This window comes from Acartia tonsa, chromosome 4 (genome assembly GCF_053477335.1).
Source record: "Acartia tonsa isolate MP-2025a chromosome 4, ASM5347733v1, whole genome shotgun sequence".
Lineage (NCBI taxonomy): Eukaryota > Metazoa > Arthropoda > Copepoda > Calanoida > Acartiidae > Acartia > Acartia tonsa.
The window spans coordinates 27,411,213-27,438,701 of NC_137263.1; the positions used below are offsets into that span (position 1 = coordinate 27,411,213).

The 27,489-nt window shown below is 31.8% G+C and overlaps 2 protein-coding genes across 2 annotated transcripts; one reads left to right on the forward strand and one right to left on the reverse strand.

The window, feature by feature from the left end:
- Positions 1 to 27,217, reverse strand: LOC145318050 (neuropathy target esterase sws-like). Its single transcript, XM_080159365.1, has 17 exons — positions 26,001 to 27,217; positions 24,841 to 25,005; positions 24,377 to 24,683; positions 24,000 to 24,286; positions 22,635 to 23,168; positions 21,811 to 21,925; positions 20,799 to 21,028; positions 19,965 to 20,079; positions 18,523 to 18,613; positions 16,687 to 16,825; positions 15,901 to 16,255; positions 15,128 to 15,304; positions 14,661 to 14,887; positions 2,244 to 2,371; positions 1,865 to 2,048; positions 1,519 to 1,583; positions 1 to 1,175 (listed from the first exon to the last, which is right to left on the reverse strand). Exons 1-17 carry the CDS (start codon positions 26,730 to 26,732, stop codon positions 971 to 973), a joined length of 4,056 nt encoding a protein of 1,351 aa, XP_080015491.1. The 5' UTR covers positions 26,733 to 27,217; the 3' UTR covers positions 1 to 970.
- Positions 4,024 to 9,451, forward strand: LOC145318051 (uncharacterized). The gene is made up of 10 exons (XM_080159366.1): positions 4,024 to 4,200; positions 4,623 to 4,650; positions 5,302 to 5,353; positions 6,246 to 6,383; positions 6,934 to 7,295; positions 7,607 to 7,666; positions 7,725 to 7,815; positions 7,891 to 7,988; positions 8,525 to 8,571; positions 8,980 to 9,451. Exons 1-10 carry the CDS (start codon positions 4,133 to 4,135, stop codon positions 9,110 to 9,112), a joined length of 1,077 nt encoding a protein of 358 aa, XP_080015492.1. The 5' UTR covers positions 4,024 to 4,132; the 3' UTR covers positions 9,113 to 9,451.
- Positions 27,218 to 27,489: the final 272 nt, after the last annotated feature.

Sequence of the window (27,489 nt, forward strand, 5' to 3'; positions counted from 1 at the left end):
TAAAGTTAAAATATTTATTTATCACATATTTTTGTTACATATTTTTAGATGATTAAATATTATATTACAGACTTTTAATGAATTCAAAGGAAACCCTATTCTATAATTGTTTGCAAGTTTAAAGTTGAAGTTATACAATGTACAACCATCTTATTTCCTGATCGCTCCAAATAGCTTGTCTTCTCAATGACTAAACACTTACCGGCTCAGATGCTAGCCAAATGTTAATCGAACGACTAATTTTCAAACAAGAGTAAAATCTTTTTAAAAAATGATTTTAACAATAGTCAAAAAGTTTGAATTCTTTTATTAATAAAAAGTTTTGCTTTATTATGTTGTTAGAAATTTATCCCCAATATATTATTTTTTTCCGTTGATTTTGGAATAAAAATAGATTTTGTTAATTTTCAAAGTTTAGTCATTCCATGTTGATCAATTGTCCAGTTCATGAATTAAGCTTTCATGGATGTATCATACTTGCATTCACTAGTATGACGAGCATAATTATGTCCATTCATTATTTACTACATAAATATGCACAAATATGACCTTTAGCTCCCCCCCCCCCCCCCCCCAGGGAATCAGAGTCTACAAAACTTTGAAAAGCAACTTTAGTCCTACTAATTAGAAGATCCCCCCCCCCCCCGCCTTTTTTATTTAAGAAGTGCAGTTGTATTTATTACGCCTTCAGTCACATCCCTCTTTATGGATATGTTTTAAAGGAATCTGAATATTTTTTGGTTATACGCTAAAAAGATCTGATCGTTTTAGGGCATAGCATAATTGGTGCAAAAAATGTTTGATTAATTTAAAATATCTTCAATCTAAATAATTTTTCTCTTAAATTTATACGTTTTATTATGTTAAAACGACAAGTTCCTTGTAATAGGAATCATGAAACTATACTCGCTAATAAAATACAAGGTTTTTTAAAGGTCTACTCGAATGCTATAACTAGAAAGCTACTGTATCATGAATTAGTTTGATTAGTTGTTTGTCCAGTGTCCTGTAGGTAAGACCCTCCATCCTCTTGCACAGTATCTGTACCAGATAGGAATAATGTGGCAGAGTTCTCAATATCAACATCTGGTAGAACTATTCCCTCCTCCTCCTCCAGACTCTCTTTATTATTGACGTCATCGTTTTCAGATAAGTCAAACTTTTCTCTCAATCTTCTAAAAAAATCAAAAAAAATCTATTCTAAATATATTTGTACTTAAGAATCAATTCTCGTAAAGGGCTGGACCAATTTGTCTAAAATTAAAAAGTGCCCATCAATGGCCTGGGCTATAATATCCTTGAGAAAAAGAAGCCAAAAGTACTATTATATGAAGTTAAGAAGCAAGTAGGTAAACGTTAAAATTTCGCTAACCACTGTATTTTGATTGAGTTACCTATTTTGGTAAGTTTCACAAATTCACATAGGTGAACTTAATTCTTGAGTAGGTCAGACTATATCTATCCTCTCCTTTCCCTAAGAATAGAGTCACTGATATAAAAAGTATAAAAAAAACTTACGATGAAGGTCGGAGAACTCCTTCTATTTGCCCAGTTGAGTTAAATCCACTTTCTAAGTCATCATCCTAGAAGAACGTTGAAACTAATTTATCTATGGGTTTTTATTAAGAAAATCGACCGTTTACTGCCAACTTTTTATTGGGAAGAAACCAAAACAATACGGTCTTCTAACCCAATAGCGTGTCTAGCTTGTCCCTTAGCTCCATTCCTATTGGTTGAGCCAGAGTATGTGTCTATATTTATATCTATTTTCCTAATAAACAGAATCCATAAAAAACTTCGAATAAACCAACACTGCTTTCTCCCTTTTTTAAATGACATAAATAGAAGAAAATAAATTACTTACATCAATATAGCAATCATCATCTGGATCTGTGAGTAGATCTGAATCATCTGGCTCAGTCTCTGAACCATAATATTCCTCTTCATACTCCTGGTCTGATAGTCCAGTATCAAGATATGGCATCATACGACGATCATCTGGAGTATTCTCTCTCACACGACAAACCATTTCTGCTAAATCTGTGAACCTAATATATAAGAAATTTATATTTAAATATGAACAATTTACTTTTTCTAAATTTTAGGATCGATTTCTGGAATCTTTTTTGGTTAAAAATGATTATAGTTATATATGAAAATAAAATCCTAGAACCACCATTGATTCAAACTTAAATAACGATATTGAATGCAAACAATATTATGAAATCAAATGTCAAAATTACCTAGCATAATTAGCCTGTATTGTTGTTGGTTTTTCAATAGCCAAGTTTTCCAGGCTTCCACGTCTACTCGATTTATCATTAGTAATCCAACCAAGCTGACCAGCTTTCCGTAAACCAGCAAAATAAGTCTACAATTAAATATCGATTAGAAACTTGTAAAGTGTTTTGTGTATTCTAAAAGAAAATAACTAATATTGTGACTTTGTCTCTATTGCTCTGGGCAAATATTACACATTTACCGTTTAAAATTTTTAGTTATGAACTTTTAATACAGTATTAATTTATTTCAGACGCAGAGTAAGTAAAGTGTCAGTAGCATAAAAATAAAAATTTTCATAAGAAATTTTTGTTACTTTATTACAAGTAAGTTTAAAGTAAGTAAAGATTTTTTAGAGACTGGAAATTTCCCTAGAAAGTTGAAGATTACTAGAAGGAATGTCTGTATTTTTAAGGAAAACTAAAATAAAAATAGTGATCTGAATTCTAAGACAGTTAATGTGTAGACTTCTGGACCAATTATAAGGCTATAAAAAACAAAGCTGAATATTTCCCCTTAAATTTTGAGTTTTTCTCTTGTAACTAGAAACTAATAAATGGTCAATAAAAATAGTTGGTGTTTGGCAACATTGTTGAAGAAGAGTACCCATTATCTCAACATGTAATTACACTTAGCCCCCAGCTTAATACAATTTCATCTTCCTAAAATATTTCAGGGCTTAATATTAAAATCAAAGCTCCAGTTTTATAAGATGAAAGTACATCATTGAATAAACATTGTGATAAAAAAATATTTAACACTGAAAAAATGTAGAGTGATGTAGCTAAAACTAACGCGCAATAGTACAAATTTAAAAACATGCTCAATTTCTTTAGTGTATACGCGGATTATCGCTTATAGAATTAATTAAACCGTTGACCATAAACTTTGTAAGTGGAACCAACAATTTAACACGCGTAAAAATTTCATAGTAGAGAAAGAAAATAAATAGTATTGGTTTTGTTTGAAATACCAAGAATTTTTTTGGTCGATCGAAAAGAGAGGTGTGGAACTTAACTCCGTCTGATTTTGTCTGAAGAAGCGATGATGATTAAACACGCGAGTCAACGCACCATTCATGAAGAAACAATTTACACGGACTACAACTCACACTAACAACATCAACAATAACTACTTGTTTAAGATTTTATTTAATTCTTTGCCAATACATATTAATTCCACAGAAGACAATTTGTTCAAGTTTGTGATTTTAAAAAAGTACATAAAATATTTTTTGTAACATTTTACATTTTGGCGACGCTTAAAGTTGAGCTTTAAAACTTAGTATACAATATGTATGTAGAAATGGGGTAATCAACCAATAGCAAAATAGAGAAGAGCAATATAAAGCGAACAACGGAAGGGGAGTGGCAAAAGGCGGGGCTAGGCACCCTAAAAGATTTTCAGTGTTTCAAAAACCATGCAGTCAAATTTATATATCAAATGCAGTGAATTACTGTTACATAATGTGGTATTCTTGAACTTACATGTACAATGTTCATTTTTAATATTGTATTAGACTGTAGAATCTAATATGCAAAATATCACTGTTATCCATCTCTCTTATTGCAAAATATATCAATACTGACATAATGCATTATAAAATAGACTATATGTCAGGTTTTAATCTTAAAGCTCACACATAACAATATTGATAAATATATTATTTTATAAAAGAATTAATAATACATATATATATATATCTTTGTAAGGTTCTGGGATTTTTGTACTACTCCCTCCCTCAACGAATACAGATTTCGGGATGAAGCCTATATAAATGAAGAGCATTTCTGTACAAAATTGTTGAGAGTTTAAATTTAAAGTAACCTTAACATTTTCTTATTTATTACAGATGAAGCGTTTATTTATAATATTGTTGTTGTGTGGTTCAAGTTGTTCTAGGCCTCAACAACCTCAATCAGGAAAATATGACTCACAAAACTTTTGCATATTACCAGCATAATGCTATGATTCTAATGTCGAAAAAGTGCTAATTGCAGACAATGTTTTCCATTTTTTGCTATTTTCTTCTAAACCCAATAGGTTATTAAATCAAAATATGTGTGGTTTTTTTTCCATATAGGACTAGAATATAGATTAATTTACCTTTATTATTGGGTCATTTATTTACAAAAATTTAACAATCCATAAATTTGAATGAGCATTATCCCATGCAATCCAGATTTAAACTTGTATAGGAGTAGCTGAATATTTTTTTTTAAAATTAAGTTTATGTAGATCTAAAAATTAAAAGTGATGTAGGATAAATGCAAATAAAAAAAAATTCCGTTGCACATTATTAAAAAATATTTGTCTTTTTGTGATTTCTATTATTTTTAAGAAGAGGATACAACAACACAAAAGAATGAGGTGTTATTAATTTCTGGAAATTAAAAATACAAAGTTTGCAACATCCATAAAGCGAAGGTTATCAAATCAGATGGAAAATGAACATTGACAAAGTGACTTGTAATAAGAAATAGGATGTAATTTTTAAATGTGAGCTAAATTCTTGTTCAAATACAGATTATTTTCTTTTTTACTTTTATTTTTGTAAAGATATAACTTCCTTCTAACATTGTGCTGGATTGGTGACATACGGACGATTTGTAAAGATTATAGTTGCTACGTTTTCTAAACAGTATTGTTAAGAATCATCTTCAAAAGTTTGATTTGATGGGTCAATACCTACAATCCCAAATTATCGATCATCACTATCAATTACGGATATACGGTCGGCCAGATCCGAATTGTAGAAAAGTTTAGCTTTTAATAATTCCTAAAAAATCTAACAATCAAAATTAGAAGTAAAACATGTATAAATTTCATTAATTTCATTTTTAAATAAACTTTTGATTTGGTTCCAAATAATACAAATTTATGTATCTATCAATATTCAAAAATTATCAGCCAATCCCTAAATTTTACAAAAGCATAACTGAATCTTAGAATTTGAAGAATTTATTTTTATTTTTACTAGACATAATCGACAAGATATTTCAAGGGAATATTTTTTTTTAGGATGATACTACATTTACAGAAATCTTTTTAGAATTAACAACAGATTCAACGGGTAAGTATAGATTTTATTATGGATACTAGTGCAACAACTAGCTAACTGCAAATTATATTTATCATATTCTACAAAAAAAAGATTTAAGTTTCACTACACTTAGTGCAACTACCCCTTTTAATTTTTTTTAGCTTCGCTACTTCCCTTTCTTAAATGATTTAAGTGTACATACAGCAAATTCAATATGAGCAAAAACTTTTTCCTACTTGTAACCTGAAGGAATATTTTAATATAATACCAATACCACATTTACATAAACAAATATTGCACAATGCAGGGAATACAAACATGATAACATGTCAAGATATTTTCATAAAAAAATCTCCCAATATATTTTCTTTCATAAAAAAAATTCCCCCAAGATATTATAAACAAAGGAATAGTTTCATGAAGTACATTTAACAAGTTTGATTACAAGCATGAGTTACAAGAATCATCTGACATATATAATATTGTATTACAATAAACAGTAATCAATTTAGCACCACCAAAACAGCCATTATGCTATTTTTGTGAAAACAGGACAGCCATTTATATTACATATATCCAAAAAAATATAATTTTAAGTCTTGATATTTTTAAAACTACCTAGAAAATTGATGTAGTTTAAACCATTACTGAAAAAAATATGCAGTTCACTAAATTCAAGTTTAAATGCAAATCGTGTAACTACCCCTTTAGATTAAGTCGGCAGTTTCCTGTGGAGATATTTGAGTTTTAAATATTAAGATGAATTTTAACTAACTTTTATTTTCTATGGGGTAAGGAACTAAGTTCAAGGCAAGGTTACGGACAAACAAGTGACAGAAAACTGAAGTTGATAGGTACCAAGATGATAGAAAATATATAAATAAATTAAAGTATTCAAAGTTAATCTTTAATTCACCTCAAGTTTCCACAACTGCACTACCTCAAGATAGAACTGAGCTCAACGATGAGAAGCCTGAAGTTACCACAACTGTAACCACGTTAGAAAGTATAACCAATGATCTCTTACAAACTACCATACCATCTGTTCAAAATAATATCAAGGAATCAAAGTATTAAGTATTTCATTTGAAAAGCTTCTTAAGTTTTGAAAAAATCTTTAAGTTGTTTCATTTTCCACTAATTAAAGTTTCTCAAATTAAAGCTTTCTTGTAATCTGAAAGGTCAAAAGGTGACAATTTTAGGAAATTTAAACATTAAACATTAAGATGTGTTATTTTGGGGATTTATGATAGCAATATTATTAAAAAGATTGGAATATGAATAAATTTTTGTTTTTTTTGGGGTGGGCCAAAAAAAGTATGCTAAAAAAAGTGTCGCTAGCGATCTGGCAACACAGAGCCGAAAAGATCAATGTTTTCGATCCGGCTCACCACTAAAATGATTTAAAGATCCAGCTCTAATCTAAAAACCTACAGGCTTTAAATCATAGCACAAAGCTAAGCACCAAAAATCAATTTTATAGTTTTAATTTTGTAAAAATCTTAAACCACTCTAATTTGCCTAATTTGATATACAAATATGTTTAAAATTAAGGGAGAAACAATTGAAATTATATTTTCTCGTTAATACTTTAATTACTTGTACAAATCAGAAAAAGGAAGTTGTTACATCCAATGAGATAGGAGTTGAAACAACCACTAACAAAATCCATGATATAACAGAAATGAATACAGAAAATAAAGAAGATATAACAGATACTATCACATCAGATTATCCTATCAATGAAAGCAAAACAGTTGAAACAAGCACAGATATCTTGGTTGGTAGTACAGAAGATGTAACCAATGGGGGTTTAAATAAAATAACATTATATATTGAAGACGCTACTGAGGAATATTTTGCTGTAGAGGAGTTTACAGAGATAAATATTATTGAAAATACAAGTTTTCAAGAGTCTATCGTGAGAGAGACAAAGCCAAAAGTAACCCTCCACATACAAAATCAATCACAGGTTTCTATTAAATAAATAGCTGAAAGAAAGATTCATGATATTTATACATTTATACATCGATTAACCCCCCCCCCCCTTAGTTTCATTACGATTACTTTACAAAACTTATAAAAGCTTTTCTCGTATTCATTCGAATCCGGTGGATAGGAACCGGTTCTCATCCATACGAAAAAACTATGTCTAGCATCGTATTATATCAAGCTTTCTACGAATATAGAAATGTACAATCATACTATATCCGCGGAAAGCCGTTTATAATACGATGCGAGAAATAACTATTCTTAAACTTATAAAAAAAAATTTATATTTAGAGAAAAGAAGTGTTCACTTATGGTAATGTTTTTGGTCTTCAATGCGAGGCAACATCTAAGGTAAATATGAAAGTATATCAATTAATTAATCTAAATTATACCGAAATAAAATTTTCAGGTCGATATAGACATTGAGTATTCTTGGACCAAAAATGGAAGATTTGTTGATTTATCAGGACCAAGGATTTTTCTTGAGAGCGAAAAGAGAGGTATTAATTACTTAAAATACATTTCATTATACTATGCACCATTTTATATAACTCAACTTTTCTAAAACATTGTAGGAAATCTTGTAATTTTGAAACCAAATGATGAAGATGAAGGACTTTATCAGTGTGTTGCATCAAACTCGGAAGGCGTCGTTTTCTCAAGAGTTATTCAGGTTAATTTTAACACTTACATAAAAAATTGTATTCCTAGCTCTTAAAACTTTTATATAAACACAAATAAGAAATCATAACGTGTAACGAAGTGTTGAAAGCCATGTATAAATAAGTAATAAATCAACCACGTTTTCCCCTTTAAATACTGCTAAATAAAATTAAAAAAAAAACATCAAAAAAGCGTTTAAAAAACAGTTGAACAATTGTATGACAACTAATTTCGCAATACTGTTACCATGCCCTATAATTATAGGAATCTTAACACAAATAAGAATGATGTTATTGTATGACTTGTTCCTATAATACATGCCAACCATTAATACCATGGACCAACTTAATTCTTATTTCATTAAAAAGGTTATAAGTAATGATATATTAATAGCTCCAACTTATATTAATTCACATGAACAAAACTTGAAAAGTTATGTGTTTGATTTGAGATAAATAGTTTTAGAAGACATTATATGTTAATTTATCCCAAGAATATAATAGTTTCGCTGATATTTTATTTGTAGAATAAATATTTATTTACTAGGTTGAGAGCAAACAGAAGTTGAATAGTATTGCCAGGATACCACAAAGGCAATTCATGAAACCATGTTAATAAGAATTTTAAATTCCTGTTTTTAATGTACTATTTTAACGGTAAACAGGCAATTATTACGCGTTAGGCGTAAACAAAACAAAGTTTTAAGAAACGGATAAGTATAAATGGAGTAGAGATTTTCCATATATAATACTAAGTAGAACGATGCCTGTCTGTCCCTCTAAAGCTTAAGATCTCAGTAACCGCTAAACCGATTGGACTCTCTCTTCAGGGGCTTAGCCCTTAGAGGCTCATGGCGAAGCCGCTAGTTCATATTACAGCATTTAAAAATATAAATATTCGCAATTATATGGAAATATGTATTGAAAACAACAGAATTATTCATCTAAAAGAATTTTTCTCTTTTATAGTAATGAACATATTTTCATGTATTAAATAAAAAGGCTTGGAGGTGGTGGCAGATCATTGGACTTCAGCAATGATGTACAAATTGTTTTACCAACATCAAATGGAAGATTTGAAGCAGAGAATATTATGATTGTTGAGTCACAACCTTATGTTGAACCAGATAATTAAAATCTAACAAGCAAAGACTTGAACTTAAACACATGTCAAGTGTTAATTATATTTTTATCCTTGATATTCTATATCTACATAAGTTACCAATTTTGTGATTTCAATTTGTATTCTTTAAGTTATTACAACTTTACTGAAATCAACCTTGTAATAATTTTCACAAATAAGATTTCTATTTATCAAAAGTGAATCTTACGGAAAGTAATAGTATTTCTGTTTCGTAATGTACATACATTGTGAAAACATAATAATTCTGTTTTTAAGGCCCTTGTCTAAATGTAGTAAAATGGCATTGATTTTAAAATATATAAAATGTGTACAATAAGCAATGAACATAAACCCTGTTTTTATTGTTTGTAAATTAACTAGGAATAGAAGTTTTCACCGCAAATCATATGATAATCGCTCAAGTTTATTAACTAAAGTTTTCACCAAAAACAAACAATAACATGTTGGCAGCGTAATAATATACTATTTCTCTTCATATCTTATTTATGAAGTACAAGGATGTCTAATTAATCTGTTTCATTTTATTCGAAGATACTCTTAGATAACTTCTATGTGGATCAATATATGTGTGAGAAAGATTAACTAACATTTTCAAAAGTAGCAAAAAAATACCTATGGCATATAATTAGTTATAGATTTGGTGGTTCTAGCCTTGATCAGAGGAGCTTTAAAGGATTTTTTCAGAACTTATCCTTTATAGCAGCTGAGTAAATTAAATTTTTATATAAAACACGTATATAAGAGGGAGAGGGGGGGGGGAAGGAGTTGTCATAGTTATCAACCTAATTTCCAATATCTAATTTAACAAAATCAAATGATTATATCTACCGGTAAAACTTTGGAAATTTAATTTTGCCACTATCCTTCTAGGGGCTAGTGTGGTAAAATACCCCTCCCCTTAAAACACTAAAATTTTAAACTTTAAGCTTATTTTTAAAGATATAAAGCTGATTTTTTCATGGAACTTTTTACATAAATGAGTTAAGTAGCCACTACAAACTTTATTTTGGCCTACTTCAAGAATTCCTAACCAAAGGGATGGAGGGGAGGGGGGGTTTAATGCAAATATCTCGTAATCAATGATTAAATGGCACTTAGAATTCGAATTTCGTTTTTTGCCTATTTTCAGGACAAATTCATCATTAATTACATAGGAATCAACTTTTTAAAATATATTTTTTGTTTAATTCATATTAAATGATAGCAATAACCATTTTTTAAATTTCTATTACCAACAGCTACCGGCTAGACCCGTTTGATAAGGTTTTTGGAGCGACAAAAAGTATTATGTGGAGATAGGTTTCGTGACTAATTTGCTCTTAAAATGGCAGAACGGCTGAGCCACCAGCCGTTACTATTCCAACTTTTTGTTCGATTTGGGGGAAAATAGACCTACCAAGGATTATAAATGCAAAATTTCAGATCGAAATCATTGATTACGAGATGGTTGCATTAACCCCCCCCCCCCCTTATATAAGTGGTATAACAGATGACCTACGATCACAACAGAAGCACATTCTGAGGCATATAATATCTTAACTAATTATACAAGGTGTTGTTCGCTTTTGGGAAAGAACCAGGAGTATGAAAAAAATAATTATATCTCATAACCTTCAACAGTCGGGCCCCTTGCCGCAAATTATCTCAGCTCCTATTAAAGCTACAGGGTTCAAATTGTTCATGTTCCCTGTTTGAATTTCTGACTATAAGTAAGTCAAAGAAGATTTCGCGTTCTTCTCCCTTTTATTTCACAAACTTTGTTTTTAAATCCTTTTTTTTCTCTAAAAATTTAAACAGCTGTAATTTTCTTATTTTTGAAGCTAGAAGAACATATTTTTCAGAAAATGTTTATCTTTATGTAAAGGGATAGTTCTACGAAGTGTATTTAAAGAGTTAAGGTACTTAGAGTAGTGAACTTTTATAAGTCTTAGTAGAATATATTAGGCATTGGATAGATATTATTATGTGTTAAAGAATTTTTAACATTGACCAGACCAAACTTTTTTTATTTGACAATATCTAAAAAAGTTAAAGAGATTTGCCACATAAATTACATGAGAATGGTCTATTTTTTTCCAAATATGTATAGCCAAAACACCAATATAAGAGAATCTTTTTCCACATATTTCACAAGAATTATAAAAAAATTGAACAGGGGTTCCCCTTGGGACAAGTTACTTAAAAAACATAAAAAATAACGTCCGGTTCATTATAAGACAGGTTTTCTATAGATTCTTTTTAAAAAAACAAAGAAAACCGTCCGGTTTACAATATACACATTATCTCACGCGGAAATACCAACTAACCATACAACATATATATATATATATTAAGTGCAGTCAATAATTTTTTTTGGGTGGAAAATTGTTGCAGCTACTTTAAAAAAGGTAGTTAAATAATAATTAGTTTATGAAAAAGTAATTTTATGGTAAAAGGTCCATCTAAATCACATTTGTTACTTGTTTGTAGTTCAAAAATTTTCTTAGAGTGACATTTTCATTTCGAAGACGACATTATTATATTTATAATATACGCAGCATTTATAACAACTTTAAAATCATCGTTACGTGACAACCAGTGGACGGATTTTAGATTGGTCAACAGATTTGAATTTATTACGACCAGGACTATTTTTTTGCCACCTTGGCCGACTAAATCGGCCAAGGAATAACCGGCTACGGTATTTTTAAATTTTACTTCTATTTTATGCAATTATTATCATGTCTACAACTTTAAAATCATCGTTACGTGACAACCAGTGGACGGATTTTAGATTGGTCAACAGATTTGAATTTATTACGACCAGGACTATTTTTTTGCCACCTTGGCCGACTAAATCGGCCAAGGAATAACCGGCTACGGTATTTTTAAATTTTACTTCTATTTTATGCAATTATTATCATGTCTACAACTTTAAAAACATCGTTACGCGACAACCAGTGGACGGATTTTAGATTGGTCAACGGATTTGAATTTATTACGACCAGGACTATTTTTTTGCCACCTTGGCCGACTAAATCGGCCAAGGAATAACCGGCTACGGTATTTTTAAACTTTACTTCTATTTTATGCAATTATTATCATGTCTACAACTTTAAAATCACCGTTACGCGACAACCAGTGGACGGATTTTAGATTGGTCAACGGATTTGAATTTATTACGACCAGGACTATTTTTTTGCCACATTGGCCGACTAAATCGGCCAAGGAATAACCGGCTACGGTATTTTTAAATTTTACTTCTATTTTATGCAATTATTATCATGTCTACAACTTTAAAATCACCGTTACGCGACAACCAGTGGACGGATTTTAGATTGGTCAACGGATTTGAATTTATTACGACCAGGACTATTTTTTGCCACCTTAGACGACTAAATCGGCTGAGGAATAGCCGAATACGATATTTTTAAACTTAACATGAAGAAAATTTGGGCCGATTATGTTCATCGGCCGAATCCGGCCGAAGTCGGCCGATTTCCGGCCGGCCGATAACGAAAACAGCTTGCTAATACTGTTCCAATTTGGTTACACTTTTAAGGGAAGGTTTATAAATGTCTTAGGGTTGGTTTTAGGCTTTGTTCCTGACCTCCATCAGACTCCCCAATAGGATAAGGATCAAACAACTAATATTCTAATATTATAGCTTCTAAAATCCTTATTTCTGAACCGATTTTTAAAAAATAAAGGTCTAGCAGCACAGTTATGGGACCTGGAAAACGATTAAAGCAATCGTTATATGCGTGGATTGAATCATAACAAAGATATTAAAAACCGCATGAAGATTTAGGGTTAGCAGAGTTATAAAATTAAAAAAAAATTTAGCTCAAAGATATAAACTTTTCAGATAATTGGCAATTAAAATCCTTATTTGTATCATAAAAGGTAATAGCTGCACAATCATTCCAAATGTTATAGCCATTTTAGAGAATATTGACTGCACTTAATATATATACCTACATAAAATAGACCATTCTAGTGTAATTTATGTGGCAAATCACTAACTTTTTTAGATATTGTCAAATAAAAAAAGTTCGGTCCGGTCAATGTTAAAATTCTTTATCACAACCATATCTATCCAATGCCTTATATATTCTACTAAGACATATAAAAAGATCACTACTCTAAGTACTATACTAAATATTTTATTGGTCATTCTTTGTTGTTATGTGTATTTCGTTGTATAAAAAGTTTGAAGTTCTATTAACTAGCAAATGCTATCTAAAGTTGTAATTATGACAAAAAAGTTTTTGCCATATGTAACATGCAACGAAGTTGAAAATAAAAATGAAAAACTCATTTTTTAAGGTAAATCCCTGGTCAAATCTTTTAATTTTAATCAATAACTTTATATTATGCACTACTACGTTATTTTAAATAGAAAAAACTTACAGTTCACTATTTTTTTTTAAATGCACTTCGTGAAACTATCCCTTTCATATTAAAATCTCAAAACATTAATTTTGGCGACGGCAGCTTTTCTTGACAACTGACAGCCGCCGCAGACGGCGGAAAAAAGGTGGCGAATATTTTTTTGAATTTTTAAAATGTCATGTAGACATGTTAGAAAAGCTTAAGTTTAAATTTGAAGTCTAAATAAAAAATTGCGGTCATAGAAGCCTTTTAAAAATTTCCAGAGACCTGGAGGATCATACTTTGAACCTGAAATTTATTTGAACACCTGTATTTCAATGAGGATGTACTATTACAGGATATTTTAATATTTTGGTAGCATGGAATGTTTTTTTCAAGTAAAAAAATATTTTTGCTCTTTACCTGGATGACCCTGCTAGGTTTGCTGGCATCCTGTGCCCGCCAGGATGGAGATATTAAAAAGTTAAAATTCCAACTCTCAATTATGTATCATATCCATATTGAAAAAAGGGGAAGTTTTGACACATTTGCGTAAACCTGGCACCTAGGCTTTTGGACTGAGAGGATAAGTTATTTGTGATAAAATCATTCTTATATGATGAATTTCACGAAGTTTTAAGATTTTTTGGATAGGCCTCCAGGTTCCGGAGCTCCAGGCCTCCAGGTGCTCTCTGTACAGGTAAAAATGAAAATTTTTTAATATTTTTTTTTTAAAGATACAGGTCAACTTATAAAACAAAATATGCATCTTTATTAATATTATTAACATATTTGAAGAAAAAAGATGCATATTTTGTTTAAAAAGTTGATTTGTAACTTAAAACTTTTTTTTTTCATTTTTACCTGTACAGAGGGGACCTGGAGGCCTGGAGCGTGAAATTCATCATATAAGAATGATTTTATCATTAATAACCTATCCTCTCAGTCCAAAGATCAAGCCTAGGTGCCAGGTTTACGCAAATGTGTCAAAACTCCCCCCCCCCCCTTAGCCCTCTATCTTTCACCTACAGAAAATGAGATAGAAAAAACCAAGAAAAGGCTTAAAACCACTACAGGACTAGTAGGTATATACACTGAAGAGTAGAGCCCAATTGGTTCAGATCTTAAACTTCAGACGGACAGACATCGTTCTACTTTGTATTATAGATAGTAATAAAATCCTTACTTTTCCATGGTGATAGCCAACATCTCTTATCTCCTCAAATGCTTCAAATTGAAGAATTCCGTATTTATCGATAGGCGGGCGTATATAGTCACAATAGCTGGCAGTTCTCACTTCTTCCAGCTGTCGGACACAAGACACATAAGCTAAACGCAGTTGGATATCCGCCTGGCTAGGGATCTTTGGCATGCTTGAGAAAGGATTTAACTTCAGCCATAAAATTTGCCAACCTGGAAAAATTATATGTTCAACACAAATTTTCCTTCTGGTGTATTACACCAGGTTAATTCTAAATGGTAAAGGAAATTTTCTTAGTATGTTGGAAAAAGAACAATTAAATACAACTACAGATATACTTGTAAGAAAGAAAACAAGGAAGGTATTATTTTGAATGGAAAGGAAATAAAGTAGAATAACAAGGGAGAAAATAAAGGAAAGGTAAAAAAATGTACAGAAAAGTAAATACAAACCTGACAACCAGTCCCCAAAATTGTGAAGTTCAGTTTCATCTTGGGATCCAACATCAACTGCTAGAATATGATTAGCACCCTTCTTGTGCATAATATCAGCAGGAAGGTTGTTAACATATCCTCCATCAAGCAGATGGTGGCCGTCTATTGGATCACAGATTGGTGGCATGTAGCTAGCTGTAATAATATCAACATTCAATATTGTTATTTAAATTATTTTAAAATAATAACACTATGCATTGTTAAAAATATTCTTAAAGAGAATTATTTGTTCCATATTTGGTGAGTTCGCTGATCTTTGTTTTGTTTTGATATGTGCGTCGCTAAGACACCGAGGATGCCGTTTTGTCTTTTTTGTCATTTTGAAAGAGACGGATGTGAGAATGGACAATGATTGGGTGTTTGTTTATGTATGCAGTTTTTTCCCTACTTGATCGCTTGAATAACTACGTAATTTTTTATTTGTATGATTGGCGTTTGAAAAATGCGAATAAGGCTTTAAATTGCGACAATTATTTTTATTTGTTGATATCCTTTAAACTGTACGTTTTCTTATATATACGATATTTTCGAGCTTTTTATTATTATATAGAGCTTACTTTTTTACCATTGTTTTTTTTTCTAAATGTGAGAACGGCTAAAAAAGAAGTCAAAGAGAAGTTAATGGCCATCCAATCCATGCTCTAATATTTTAGAAGCAATGGCGTGCAGAGTAGACCCGAAAATATATAAAATGTGTATTTGGGAATTATATTGAGAAAAACAAATTTCACCTAATGACATGGAGCCCCTGATATATCTCCAAGTAGATCCCATCTCATGAACTCTCATGCTGGATACACTGATGTCAGTTGTGATTGTAAAGAAAGGTAGCCACAAGTCTTCTATTTGTGTGTCGTTAAATACCTCCTCAATCAATGCATTAAAACCAAAGCCCGACATCATACTTGTGTGTGGATAGGTAAGGTCAAGAACAAGGCGCCATTTCTGACCCATTTTTAAACAGAAGCTGCGTGCTTTCACAGTCATCTTGCCTATGTCACGTTCTTGGCAGTATAGTGCACCCATAAATGATCCAATGGACACACCAGCTACTCTGTCTATTGGAATTCCAGCTTCAAGGATAGACTAAAATATAATATTTATAGGTAGAATTTCATATTAAGCTGGATAACACAATTGTGAAATTTTAAGATTAAATTCATACTTATTAAGTATTTATAAAGTATAGATAGAAGCACAACTTAAAATTATCAAATCTTATTCATGGAATCGATTATCAGTTCCAATTAAGATGTTAGATAGGTACATTTTAAATTTTTCAAAAGACTGAGTAAAGGATGTGTTAAATTTGTTACCACACGCAAGCTATACCTATCCCAAAAAGGTTTGGGGGAATATGCATTCTGATAGAAAAAAAAGGAAAAAGGAAATTTTAACAATACAGGTCAATATTTTATTATTAAGAGACATTAATATTTTCTTAGTATTTTATCATTATTTATTTAAGAATCCCTCTTTGAAGAATAGCTTCGGTCGACTGGTCAAATAAAAATCACCTTTATCATTCCAACGTGAGAGCAGCCTCTAGCCCCACCACCACCAAGTACAAGGCCAACACTGGTACCTGTTAACATCCTGCTGAGTCTGGCAAGATCTGAGTGTATGTCAGGCTTAGCTCCTTCCATTCTTAAATTTCTTTAAAACCATATTGCAATTCATTATTTTCAAAAGATAAGAAAGAATTGGTTTCATTACATACATTAAAACTAAAAATTCTTTTCTGAATTAATGTTTAAACTTTATAATACCGCATATCATACTTAAATAGAAAAGAAATTTGCCATTTCTCATCAAATTGGACAATTTTGAATCACCTGAGATGAGCTTATTATTTTCCATAAAAATTCCCTTATGCATATTTTTACTTGAAACTCGTAATAGTTCAAACATGTCACTATTTTAAAAAAAGTGTCAAATGAAAGTATAAGAAAAATTTTAATGAAAAAAAAGTTGTCTCATTATTCAACGTTGTCGAATTGGGCGTGAAAAACAAAACAGTTTCGGCGAGAGCGGCAGTTCCGCCGCCAATACTTCAGTTCCATATTGTGCTTTTTTGAAGCACCTTCCATGCCAAATTTCAGTGTTGTAATTCTTTTTGTTTAGTTAAGTGCCTTTGACTTTTAGTTTAAAAAAGTGTCACATCCACCCCCCCACCTCCCGTTATATCATGCTGTTTTTTATGTACCAATACTTACAAATTTAAAACTTTTTTGGCTAAGATCTAAAATGTGTTCGTATTCTTTCAAATTATTGTTTAAAAACTTTTATTTAGGGGTCGTATACCTTTTTTGTATTGAAAAATAAACAAGGATGACAACATCCATAAAAGCGAAGTTCTGAAACGGTAGTACAAATTAGCATAAACACGTGAGTAGAGTGTCAGAACTGAATTGTAAGTAGATCTGTTGAAAAACTGCTTAAATACAGGATATTGGTTAACGACAAACTTCATTTTTAATACCTACTTGATTATAGAGATGTTTGGCTTATAACAATGTACTTTGTTGTCCTAAGAATCAGTATTCCTAAAATCAAACCAATCAGATAGGTAATTTTATCACATAAAAATTTTTGTTAAAAAAAGTTAAAAAGCAACATGTTTAAAATAGACGTACGGACTTTCTGGTAACGATTATAGAGTTGCTTCGCTTTCTAACTAGTACCTAACTCCTATAGGAATCATCATGCAAATCGATAGGACAATTTTAACATGTTTGAAAGAATTTTTTGTATTAAAATTAGTGATGGGAATCCGGATCCGGAATCCGAATCCGGAATCCGCCCAATTTTCGGCCAATTTTGGAATCCGAATCCGGATCCGGAATCCGTTTTTTATAGCGGATTCCGGATTCTAAATTGGTAGGCTAAAATTACCGTCTTTTTTCTTACAACTCCCTCTGTTTGAAGGCAAAGATCAAAAAAAAAATTTCTACATAACAAATTTTAATAATTACTAATGTGATGTAAATGTTTTAGTTCTGCTGGAAGTCAACACTTTAAACAAATCAAGGCTTCAACCAAGTAACATAGTGATAAATTAACGAAAAAAGCTATCCCTTTGTGACGGACGGCCTTTTAAAATACTGCTAGAATCCGGAATCCGAATCCGGAATCCACCAAAAATAAGAATCCGGAATCCGCAAGAATCCGTCACTTTTTTTGACGGATTCCTTCAGAATCCGGAATCCGAATCCGGCCCAAAAATTCGACGGATTCCCATCCCTAATTAAAATAAAAAAATGAAAAATTTTAACGTTTAATCTTGTAATACATATAAAAGCTAGGTTGTAAAAACCGAAAATGTTTGGAAAATTTCAAAATTGCTTATATTCCTGTAAAATTCTTCAAGTTTGTGATCCTTTCTGGCCTTGCGTAAACGACTGGGAACTTTTACATGATAATGACTAGAAATCCACGATCGACCTAAATATTTCTGTATTTAGGATATAGAAGTATTAAATCAGGCCTAATTAGGAAATTTGTAATATACAATTTTTTGACGCTGCTAGCAGTTTCAATTAAAGGGAAACTTTGTATAAAAATAATAAGAGGTGACATAAAAATTCTAAACATGAAAGGGACATAAGCCAAAAATAAAAATTACTAGTAGGTACTCTATGTGTCGACTGTCCTTCCAGCCAGACTCTCCTATTTAAAATGGGACCTAACTTTCGGCAAATCTTTCATCCAGAAGAAAAGGGGTAGTTGAACGAAATGCTTTTGAGCTTAATTTAGTGAACCTAATAGTTTTTTCTCGTCAATGGTTTAAACTACATCTATATTCTATATGGCATATATTTGAAAGAATTTCAATTTTCTACCACGTAGTTTTTTAAAATATTAAGACTTAAAAATCATATTTTTGTGATATATGCAATATATATAGCTGCTTATTTCCACAAAAAACAGCATGACGACTAATTTATTGATGTCTTATTGCTTGTTATTTATTGTAATACAAAATAAAAAATTTTTGATGGTATATTTATAACTTTTGCTTGAAATATTTTTTTCTGAAATGCACTTGATGCAATTATCTCTTTAGATCTTTCGCAATCAGAAATACTTGGGCCATATGAGTTTATCCAGGTTTGGATGACATTGTACTGCAAATAATACTGGTACCCAAAGTTTTAAAAGCACGGTCTCTCATTAAGGGGATAAAATCTTTTGAGAACCATATTAAATCTTGGTTAGATTCAACTAGCAATGTCCAAACCTTTCAACCAAATATCTAAATTATCAGTAGGGAAAGTTTTGATTATCAAAATTAAGGGACTGCATTAATTTATGGTACTTTGTCCTATCCCTTAAAAACTCTGTGATTTATCTGCATTTTTAGCTCAACATACAAATTGAATCGATGCTTATTAGGGTGGGTCGATTTTGGACATTTTTTTTCTGAGGCCAAAACGGGGATCTGCAAATGATTTGTATGAGTATAATAAACCTCTGGATGTTTTAAAATTTATCCTAAGTCTTAAATCTGCTGACGACCAGACATTCAATTGTATAGCTATTTGTAAATGGGAGTCAAAAATTTATTGAATCAGAACTATGGCTTCATGGTGCTCCCAGGATCGGCCAGAAATGTTTTAAAGGTTAATTTTATCTGTTGCATATCCCCTCTTTGTCTAATTCCGATATGAACCCGCCCTAATGCTTATATTTCTAATATAAAACATGCGTTACCGAGAGACAAACAAAGAGAGGGAAATAAAGCTATAGAAAACACTTTTGTGTGTTGAAAAATAAATATGAATTTTAAAAGTACCTTTTAACCATTTGCTGGTGTTTTTAGGAAGATCTGTATCTTCTGAGTGTAGAAGAACAAGCTCCTTTGTTGTACGAAGAGAAACTGTCTCTAATTTCTCCTCAAAACTGGTTACCTTATAGGTATTACACAATTAAATACTAGGTACTATAAAAACGGTTTTATTACAGAAACGTATTTACTGCATGACATATTGCAAATGTCGTTTTTTGTTTTCCGTTATCTAGACATTAGACACACAAAAACAAAAGTCTCATTTGATAACATAAATTTTTTCTAATCACGCACTAATGTTTAAAGAAGCAGGCATTTCTTACTATCTTAGTCAATTTATTGTTTATGATAAGTTACAGATAATGTGTAAAATTGACAAAGATTGTAGGTATGGTCCTTCAACCTTCCTTTTTGTTCCAAAATGTAAAAACATTGTATTTATATCCCAAATTAAAAGGGGGGAGGCGGATGTGCCACTTTTTGAAACCAAAACTAAAAGTCAAAGGAACTCCACTAAAAAAGGAGTTACAGGTCTGAGATTTTGCATGGCAGTTGCTTTTTAGGGTTACAATATGGAACAGTGAAGAAACGGCGGCGTAACCGCCGAAAACCGCCGAGAAATTGCAAAAAAAATTCGGCGGGAAACGGCGGTTTTCGGCGGTTGCGCCGCCGTTTCTTCACAGTTCCATATTGTACCCCTATAAAGCAACTGCCATGCAAAATCTCAGACCTGTAAATCTTTTTTTAGTTGAGTTCCTTTGTTGACTTTTAGTTTTGGTTTCAAAAAGTGGCACATCCGCCTCCCCCCTTTATTGTCCTTGTTCGGGTCTATTATTTTACCTTTGGATCTTGATCTGCCCAAGCCAGTATCAGAATACAGTCTGCATGTCTAATACACTGCTGTGTCCATGGAGTCAACCTGTCCTGATTATCTGCCTGATAAACAATTATCTTGTGCTGGTCCTCTTGACTACCCAACCAGGCACTTAGCTTATAGTCGTTCCCGGGATCTAATGCGGAGGGGCCAAGAGTATTGCAGATTACATCAGGGGCTATACGTTTAGCAGGTCCTATAAAATATTTTTTTTATAGTTAGGATCTGTTCAGGGAATCGGCTAAACGTAAACATAGTTAGTTCGCCCATCTGTAGAACATGCACACATAATTTTGACTGGCCATGACCAATCAAAGCACATTTATTTCGCAACGCACATAAATATGACAGTTAACATGTTTTATATTTTAAACATGCCAAATGCTCAATTAATGTCGGTATTTCCAGTCAATTGCAACAAACTTGCAACAATCTCCACTTACCAATTATATTTTTAAATCTAGAATAGCTTTCCCGCCCTTAAAAAATTTTGATAAAATTTTTACCCCCAGCCAAAATGTGGTTGATTTATGCAAAAAAAGACCCTTGCAAAATATTTTTTCTGTAATGCAAAAATTGCGACCACATGAGCTATTGCGGCTAGGAACGATGTATTTTGAAACGGACAAAAGTTTCTGATTCTTCTGCAAAGTTTTTTTTAATCTGCAAAAAGACCTGAAATTTATTGAATCAGAATTATGGCTTTATGAAGCTCCCAGGAAAGACATTGAGGAGTAGTATCGGGAACTTTTGTCCGTTTCAAAATATCTCATTCCTAGCCTTAGAAATGGCTAAAAAACCATAATTTTTAAGGGTTTATTGAGAATTGTCCAATTTGTAGAGGTTTTTTGAGATTTTCTCAAGGCTACGAACGAGATATTTTGGAACGGACAAAAGTTCCTGATTCTACTCCTCAAGGAACATGTAGCAATATTCTCCATCTATCTTTATTATGGTGTAATTTTTAAAAAAGCCTACCTATACTGTTTAGACAGAAGACCAACTCATGAGCGATAGCGGACAAAGGAATTCCAGGAGTAACTCCAACTAATGCGACAGTGCTAAAACTTGTGTTGCATGAAGTATCTGCACTCTTAAATAAATAATATATATACATCTTATGAGCAATCATGACATAATATAAGAGGGGAGGGGGACAATTAAACATTGAGCAAAATAGTCTAAATATTGAGTTAGATTCTTGAAACTTGGTACATAAGCCTAGTTTCAAGAATCTAGCTTAATATTTAGACCATTTTGGTCACTGTTTAAGTTTTTTAATTTTATGCAACATCAAATAGCACAGTTTTTATAAAGAAGTAAAACCATGAAAGCTTTAAACACTTATATGGTTCCAATTAGGAAGATTCGATCATTTAAAATTATCACAAAATTCATATTTTTTAAGTGTTTGGTGTTAATAAATGAATAGAACGCTTAATAAGTAGAAATAAATTGCCTTATTTTAACGGACAAAAATGAGCATCTACAATGCTACAATGCTTTTGCTTATATTGTTCTTTGTGTTTATTGATGAACTATTTGTTTTAACAAAATTTCTTTTCTATATTTAGGATCGGTCTGTCCGTCCTTCCTCCGTAACGTAAAGATTTGATCAATACTTAGGCATGTTTAAAATTTTCTTCTTGAATAATTATAAATTATCAGAAAGCTGACATCATAGATCATGTATTTAAGCTAGTTTATCAAAATTATGTTTACATAAAATTTTTACCGTTTGTCCGTATGATTTGTTAAGCTTCACTTTAATGGATGTTGTAATCCTTGTTGTTGGTACAAACCTGCTCCGAAGAAACTCTCATTATAGGATGTTCCAAAGATAATAGCTTTTTCCCAAGTAGATTTATTAACCGGGACACAACAACTGGATGCTTAAGTTTGATACTATTGATAAGCCCTGCTGGAAGTTTGGCTACCTCCGTGTCTCTTACAGCAAGTAGAGTTGTTGATCGCGGTGCTCCAGTTAATGTTTCTATTATACCACAAAGTTCACCACGACCAAACTCTCCAGCTAACTCACGGTTTCCGTTCCGCATCAAAACAGACCTCAGTCGACCAGATAAAACAACATAGGTACAGTCAGCCTCGTCACCTTGGCGGTAAAGTGCCTTACCTGATTCTATCAACATCCAATCGAGTGCAAAATCAATTGACCGTACAAAACTTGACATGTGTTCAATAACACTGGATGCAAGGTGAAGTGTTACATCTGGCTGCATTGACATAATGTCAAAAACAACATCACGAGATAAACAAGCCACGTAGCTCGCTGTTTTCGCACAAACAGTAAAAATTGATGGTTCTCCAGTCAATACCTTAAATATAGTAAGTTGTTGAAAAAAAGACATAAATTAAAATATATATTTGTCAAATTAAGGGGGGGGGGGGGAAGTTATGACACATTTGCGTAAACCTGGCACCTAGGCTTTATCTTTGGACTGAGAGGATAAGTTATTAGTGATAAAATCATTCTTATATGATAAATTTCACGAAGTTTTAAGATTTTTTTGGATAGGCCTCCAGGTTCTGGAGCTGCAGGCCTCCAGGTGGTCTCTGTACAGGTAAAAATGAAAAAAAAATTTTTTTTTAAAGTTACATGTCAACTTATAATACAAAATATGCATCTTTTTTAATATTATTCACATATTTGAAGAAAAAAGATGCCTATTTTGTTTTATAAGTTGATTTGTAACTTTAATAAAAAATTTTTTTTTCATTTTTACCTGTACAAAGACCACCTAAAGGCCTATCCAAAAAATCTTAAAACTTCGTGAAATTCATCTTATAAGAATGATTTTATCATTAATAATCTATCCTCTCAGTCCAAAGATAAAGCCTAGGTGCCAGGTTTACGCAAATGTGTCAAAACTTCCCCCCCCCCCCTTACTGTAGATATTTTTAAGCTTTTTGTATTCCAGTCATTCCTGTCCCCTGCAGTGCGAAAAATACATATTACTTTTTACTCAGTAAAATAACATTGGGTACTTTCTGACGATTTGTTATGAAACAATGAAGCAAAGTGGACTTATTGGTAAAAAATATGGGCACCTTCAGTTTCAGCACGGAAGGAAAAACCTAAGAGGAAATATTGCGGTTAACTAAAGAATCAATCCATACACTACCCAAAAGGCAGAAAATTAAATTACTTGAAGTTGGCCGAGTAGTCCACCAGGATAGCAATAATGAATTAGCCTTTCCTTGCCATCTTCAGCTGTTTGAGAAACACTAAAACATCCCTGTATGACAAGGACAAGCGCGGCATCTTTAAGACTGTCCTCTTCCATTATACGATATCCATCTGGTATTTCTCGAATTTCTATTTTTCCTTCTAGGCTAGCCTCTGATTCTAAACCAAGCTGATCTTTGAAATGATTTAGTGCAAATAACATCATGTCTTCGCGTTTTTCCAATGAACTCTTTCGACGTTTCTCGTCTGCAAATGAATAAAAGATTATAATATACATATATGATTTTTTAAAATTTTTATAATGTACATTGTAGTACAATACAAATGTTAACTTACTTGAAATTTGAATTTGTAATGCAGAAGGCTGTCTTACAGGCATTCCATCAACTGATTCAACTCTGTCATGTTTATACTTTAGGTTCTTATTTCCTCTATGCTGTGAGGCTATAAGCTCAGCCCCAAGTCCAAGATATTGATGAAGGGCAAGCAATGTTACTCGCTGCAAACGGATCATGACTATTTGAACAACTCTCAGGTAGGCATCGGGATATTTCTCAAAGGCAATTTTGAATGCGCTAAATGGTAACTTGATGACTTTAGTATCTTCTACTGCTTTGGCATTTACAGTCTTGTATGGCTGAGACTTAAAATTGTTGGAAAATATTATTTTTAGATTTGATAATCTTAAATAGAAATAAAAATATATCTTGAAATAAAAAGAAAAATCATCTTTAAAAAAGGTTAGGTACCTAACATTTTTGTTACTTACCCTACCTTCAAATAAATAAGTTGAGACTTACTTTGCCAGAAAGGTGATCTAAAAAGCTGAGGAGTGACATAATGGCATCGCCAGGTTTTACATACTTGAGATTACTTGTGGAGGTGCCTGAACCCTCGGTCTCAGTAGCTAAAACATTTAACTGGCCTGTTTGTACTATGAATATATTTTCATCTGGATCTCCAACCTATAAGTACAACAATTGACTAACTTAAAATGAAACCTTGTAAATACGTTATAATTGCGAACAAAAAAAAGGCAATAAACCAAAGAAGATAAAAACAGGACAATTTTACTATAATAAAACTAAGAATAATGCTTTAACTTGAAATAGCGGCTACGCCCCTAGAGGGGTTTAAATATATCTTAAATTCAGTGCTTCTGTGCTTTTGAAGATATTGGAAATTAAGATTTTTTAAAAACGACCGTCGCTTCCACCGTTTAATGCCGCCGCCAAAAAAATCAAATTCTTGTTTATCAAGACATTTTGTTCTTCTCCTGGGCTTTTAAAGTTGTTATATAATAATCTTTTTGTTTGGCCAATAGAAAAATATTTAAGTAAAACGGCGAGGTGACCGCCGTTCATCGCCGTTTTCAGCCACCGCCAAAACAACGACATTGTCTCAAGTGATTCTAAATCAACAAATTCGACGAGAAATAAAAAAAATTAGCGGCGGTCGAATAAACGGCGGGAGCAGCGATCAACCCGCCGGTTTTTTTTATATATTCTTTATTTACTGATTCACCATAGGTACAAGATTTTGTTCCAATATCTTCAAAAGCACAGAAGAAGCATTGAATTTAAGATATACCTTGATAAAACGAGAATTTGTAAAAAAAAATGATTAATAAGTTAGTTTTAAGGGGAAAATTTTTTGAAAAAAATAACATGGTCTCAAATGATTCCAAATTTCCTAATTCGGCTAGAATTGCAAAAAAACCGATATCGTGCAGTTTTTTTAATGTAAACTTTTTTTTACACAATTGAGCTAACTAGCCACTAAAGATTTTATTTAGGTACTTTGCTTCTTAGGGCTTTTTTTGAATTTTGTCATCCTAGTCTTTACAAAGAATCATGACTTATAATTTTTTCCCCCATTTCAAATCTGGTTGTCTCAGAAACCGGAAAACGCATTTTAATTAAAATCATTACATTTATAACCTGAAAATTTAAAGGCTAACCTGGAACAAGTATTGGTTTGCTGGTACAGACATATATTCTATTTGTTTAACTATTTCTAAGAATATGGGCTGTTCAAAGTGTCCAAACACTCGCATGTTTTGAAGGACATATTTTAACTGTTGAGGTAGAATTTCATTTCCAGGTTCGACTTCTTCTTCCAAATATTCTAAAGGCAGGGGTAACTTAGAAGCTTGTAATGTTTCTGGAGACATTTGCTGACCAAGAAGCCGTTTAGCAAACTTTGCTATCATTTTGCGTTTACGACCCTGACCTCCGCGTATCAAACTTCCAGCAGCTTTTACTCGCTTCACCATTTTCTGTCCAAGGAAGGCAATCTTGTCTCTTTTCCTAAATCTTGGTCCCTCCGATGGAACGACAAACTCTTTGGCGGATTTGATCCTATTCCGTATTTGATTTGGTATTTTTTCTTTAACATTATTACCAAATTTGCAATAAACAAATATAATGGTCAGTACAAAAATAATAACTAAAGTAAGTAGACCAATTGCACCGGGAAATGGTTCAACATCTAACTGATAGTGATGTAAGGTTTTGTACAGGGCAGTTTCCCATGAATCGGGAAAGATTTCATGCATTTTGAATATTATTTTCTCATTCTGCAAAAGAATTTGTTTTTTTTCAACATCAAAATTAAAACTACCTATGTGTTTATATAGATGGGACAATTGGCAATCGTTAATCTGTGAAACCAGGTTCAGGACAAATTTCATTATTTTTGGATAATCGATAATTTCTATCAAAATAATAGAAAAAAGGGGTTTGATTAGAGGTATATCACATAAGACGGGATAGATTGTTTTACAATTTCAGTAAGTTTGGCAGCACAGTTGTATATCGTTTCTTTTTTCTATCAAAAATAAATGTAGGAGAGGATGCTGGTGTGCTTTCTAAATTTTCTCTCTCTTGGAACATACATAATACCTTAAAATATAGGTATATAATCGCTACACAAACAAACCAACTAGCTAAAGGGACAATTGGGATAATCGTATTTGGAAACACAAAAGCTAAGAGACAAAGGGGCTAGGGGACAAAAGTACAAGTTTGGGCCACAACTGTATTGTATAATTAACGATTGTTTTTTTTTTATATTCAACACCCTTTATCTAATATATAATTCTGAACAGAAAATAAATTGATCGAAAAGCAAGATGGAGAGTGAAGAGGTCTTATCAAAACTGAGAAGAAAAATTCCTAATATATATGATGTTATTAATACGTAGAAATTGCATTAATCATAAAAATACATTTGCTTGTCAGTGCTCTCAAGTTGATAAATTTAAAAATCTGTTTCAGTAAATAAACCAAATTAAAGTATTTTCTACACATTTTATTAATAAAAAGTTAACGTAGGTTAGACAATAAATTTAAAACAAAATTCAAATAAAAAGAACTTATTGGGTTTTAAATTTCAAGATAATAATTAAAAGTAGAATTGTATCATCTAATAATAATATTTTGGCAAAC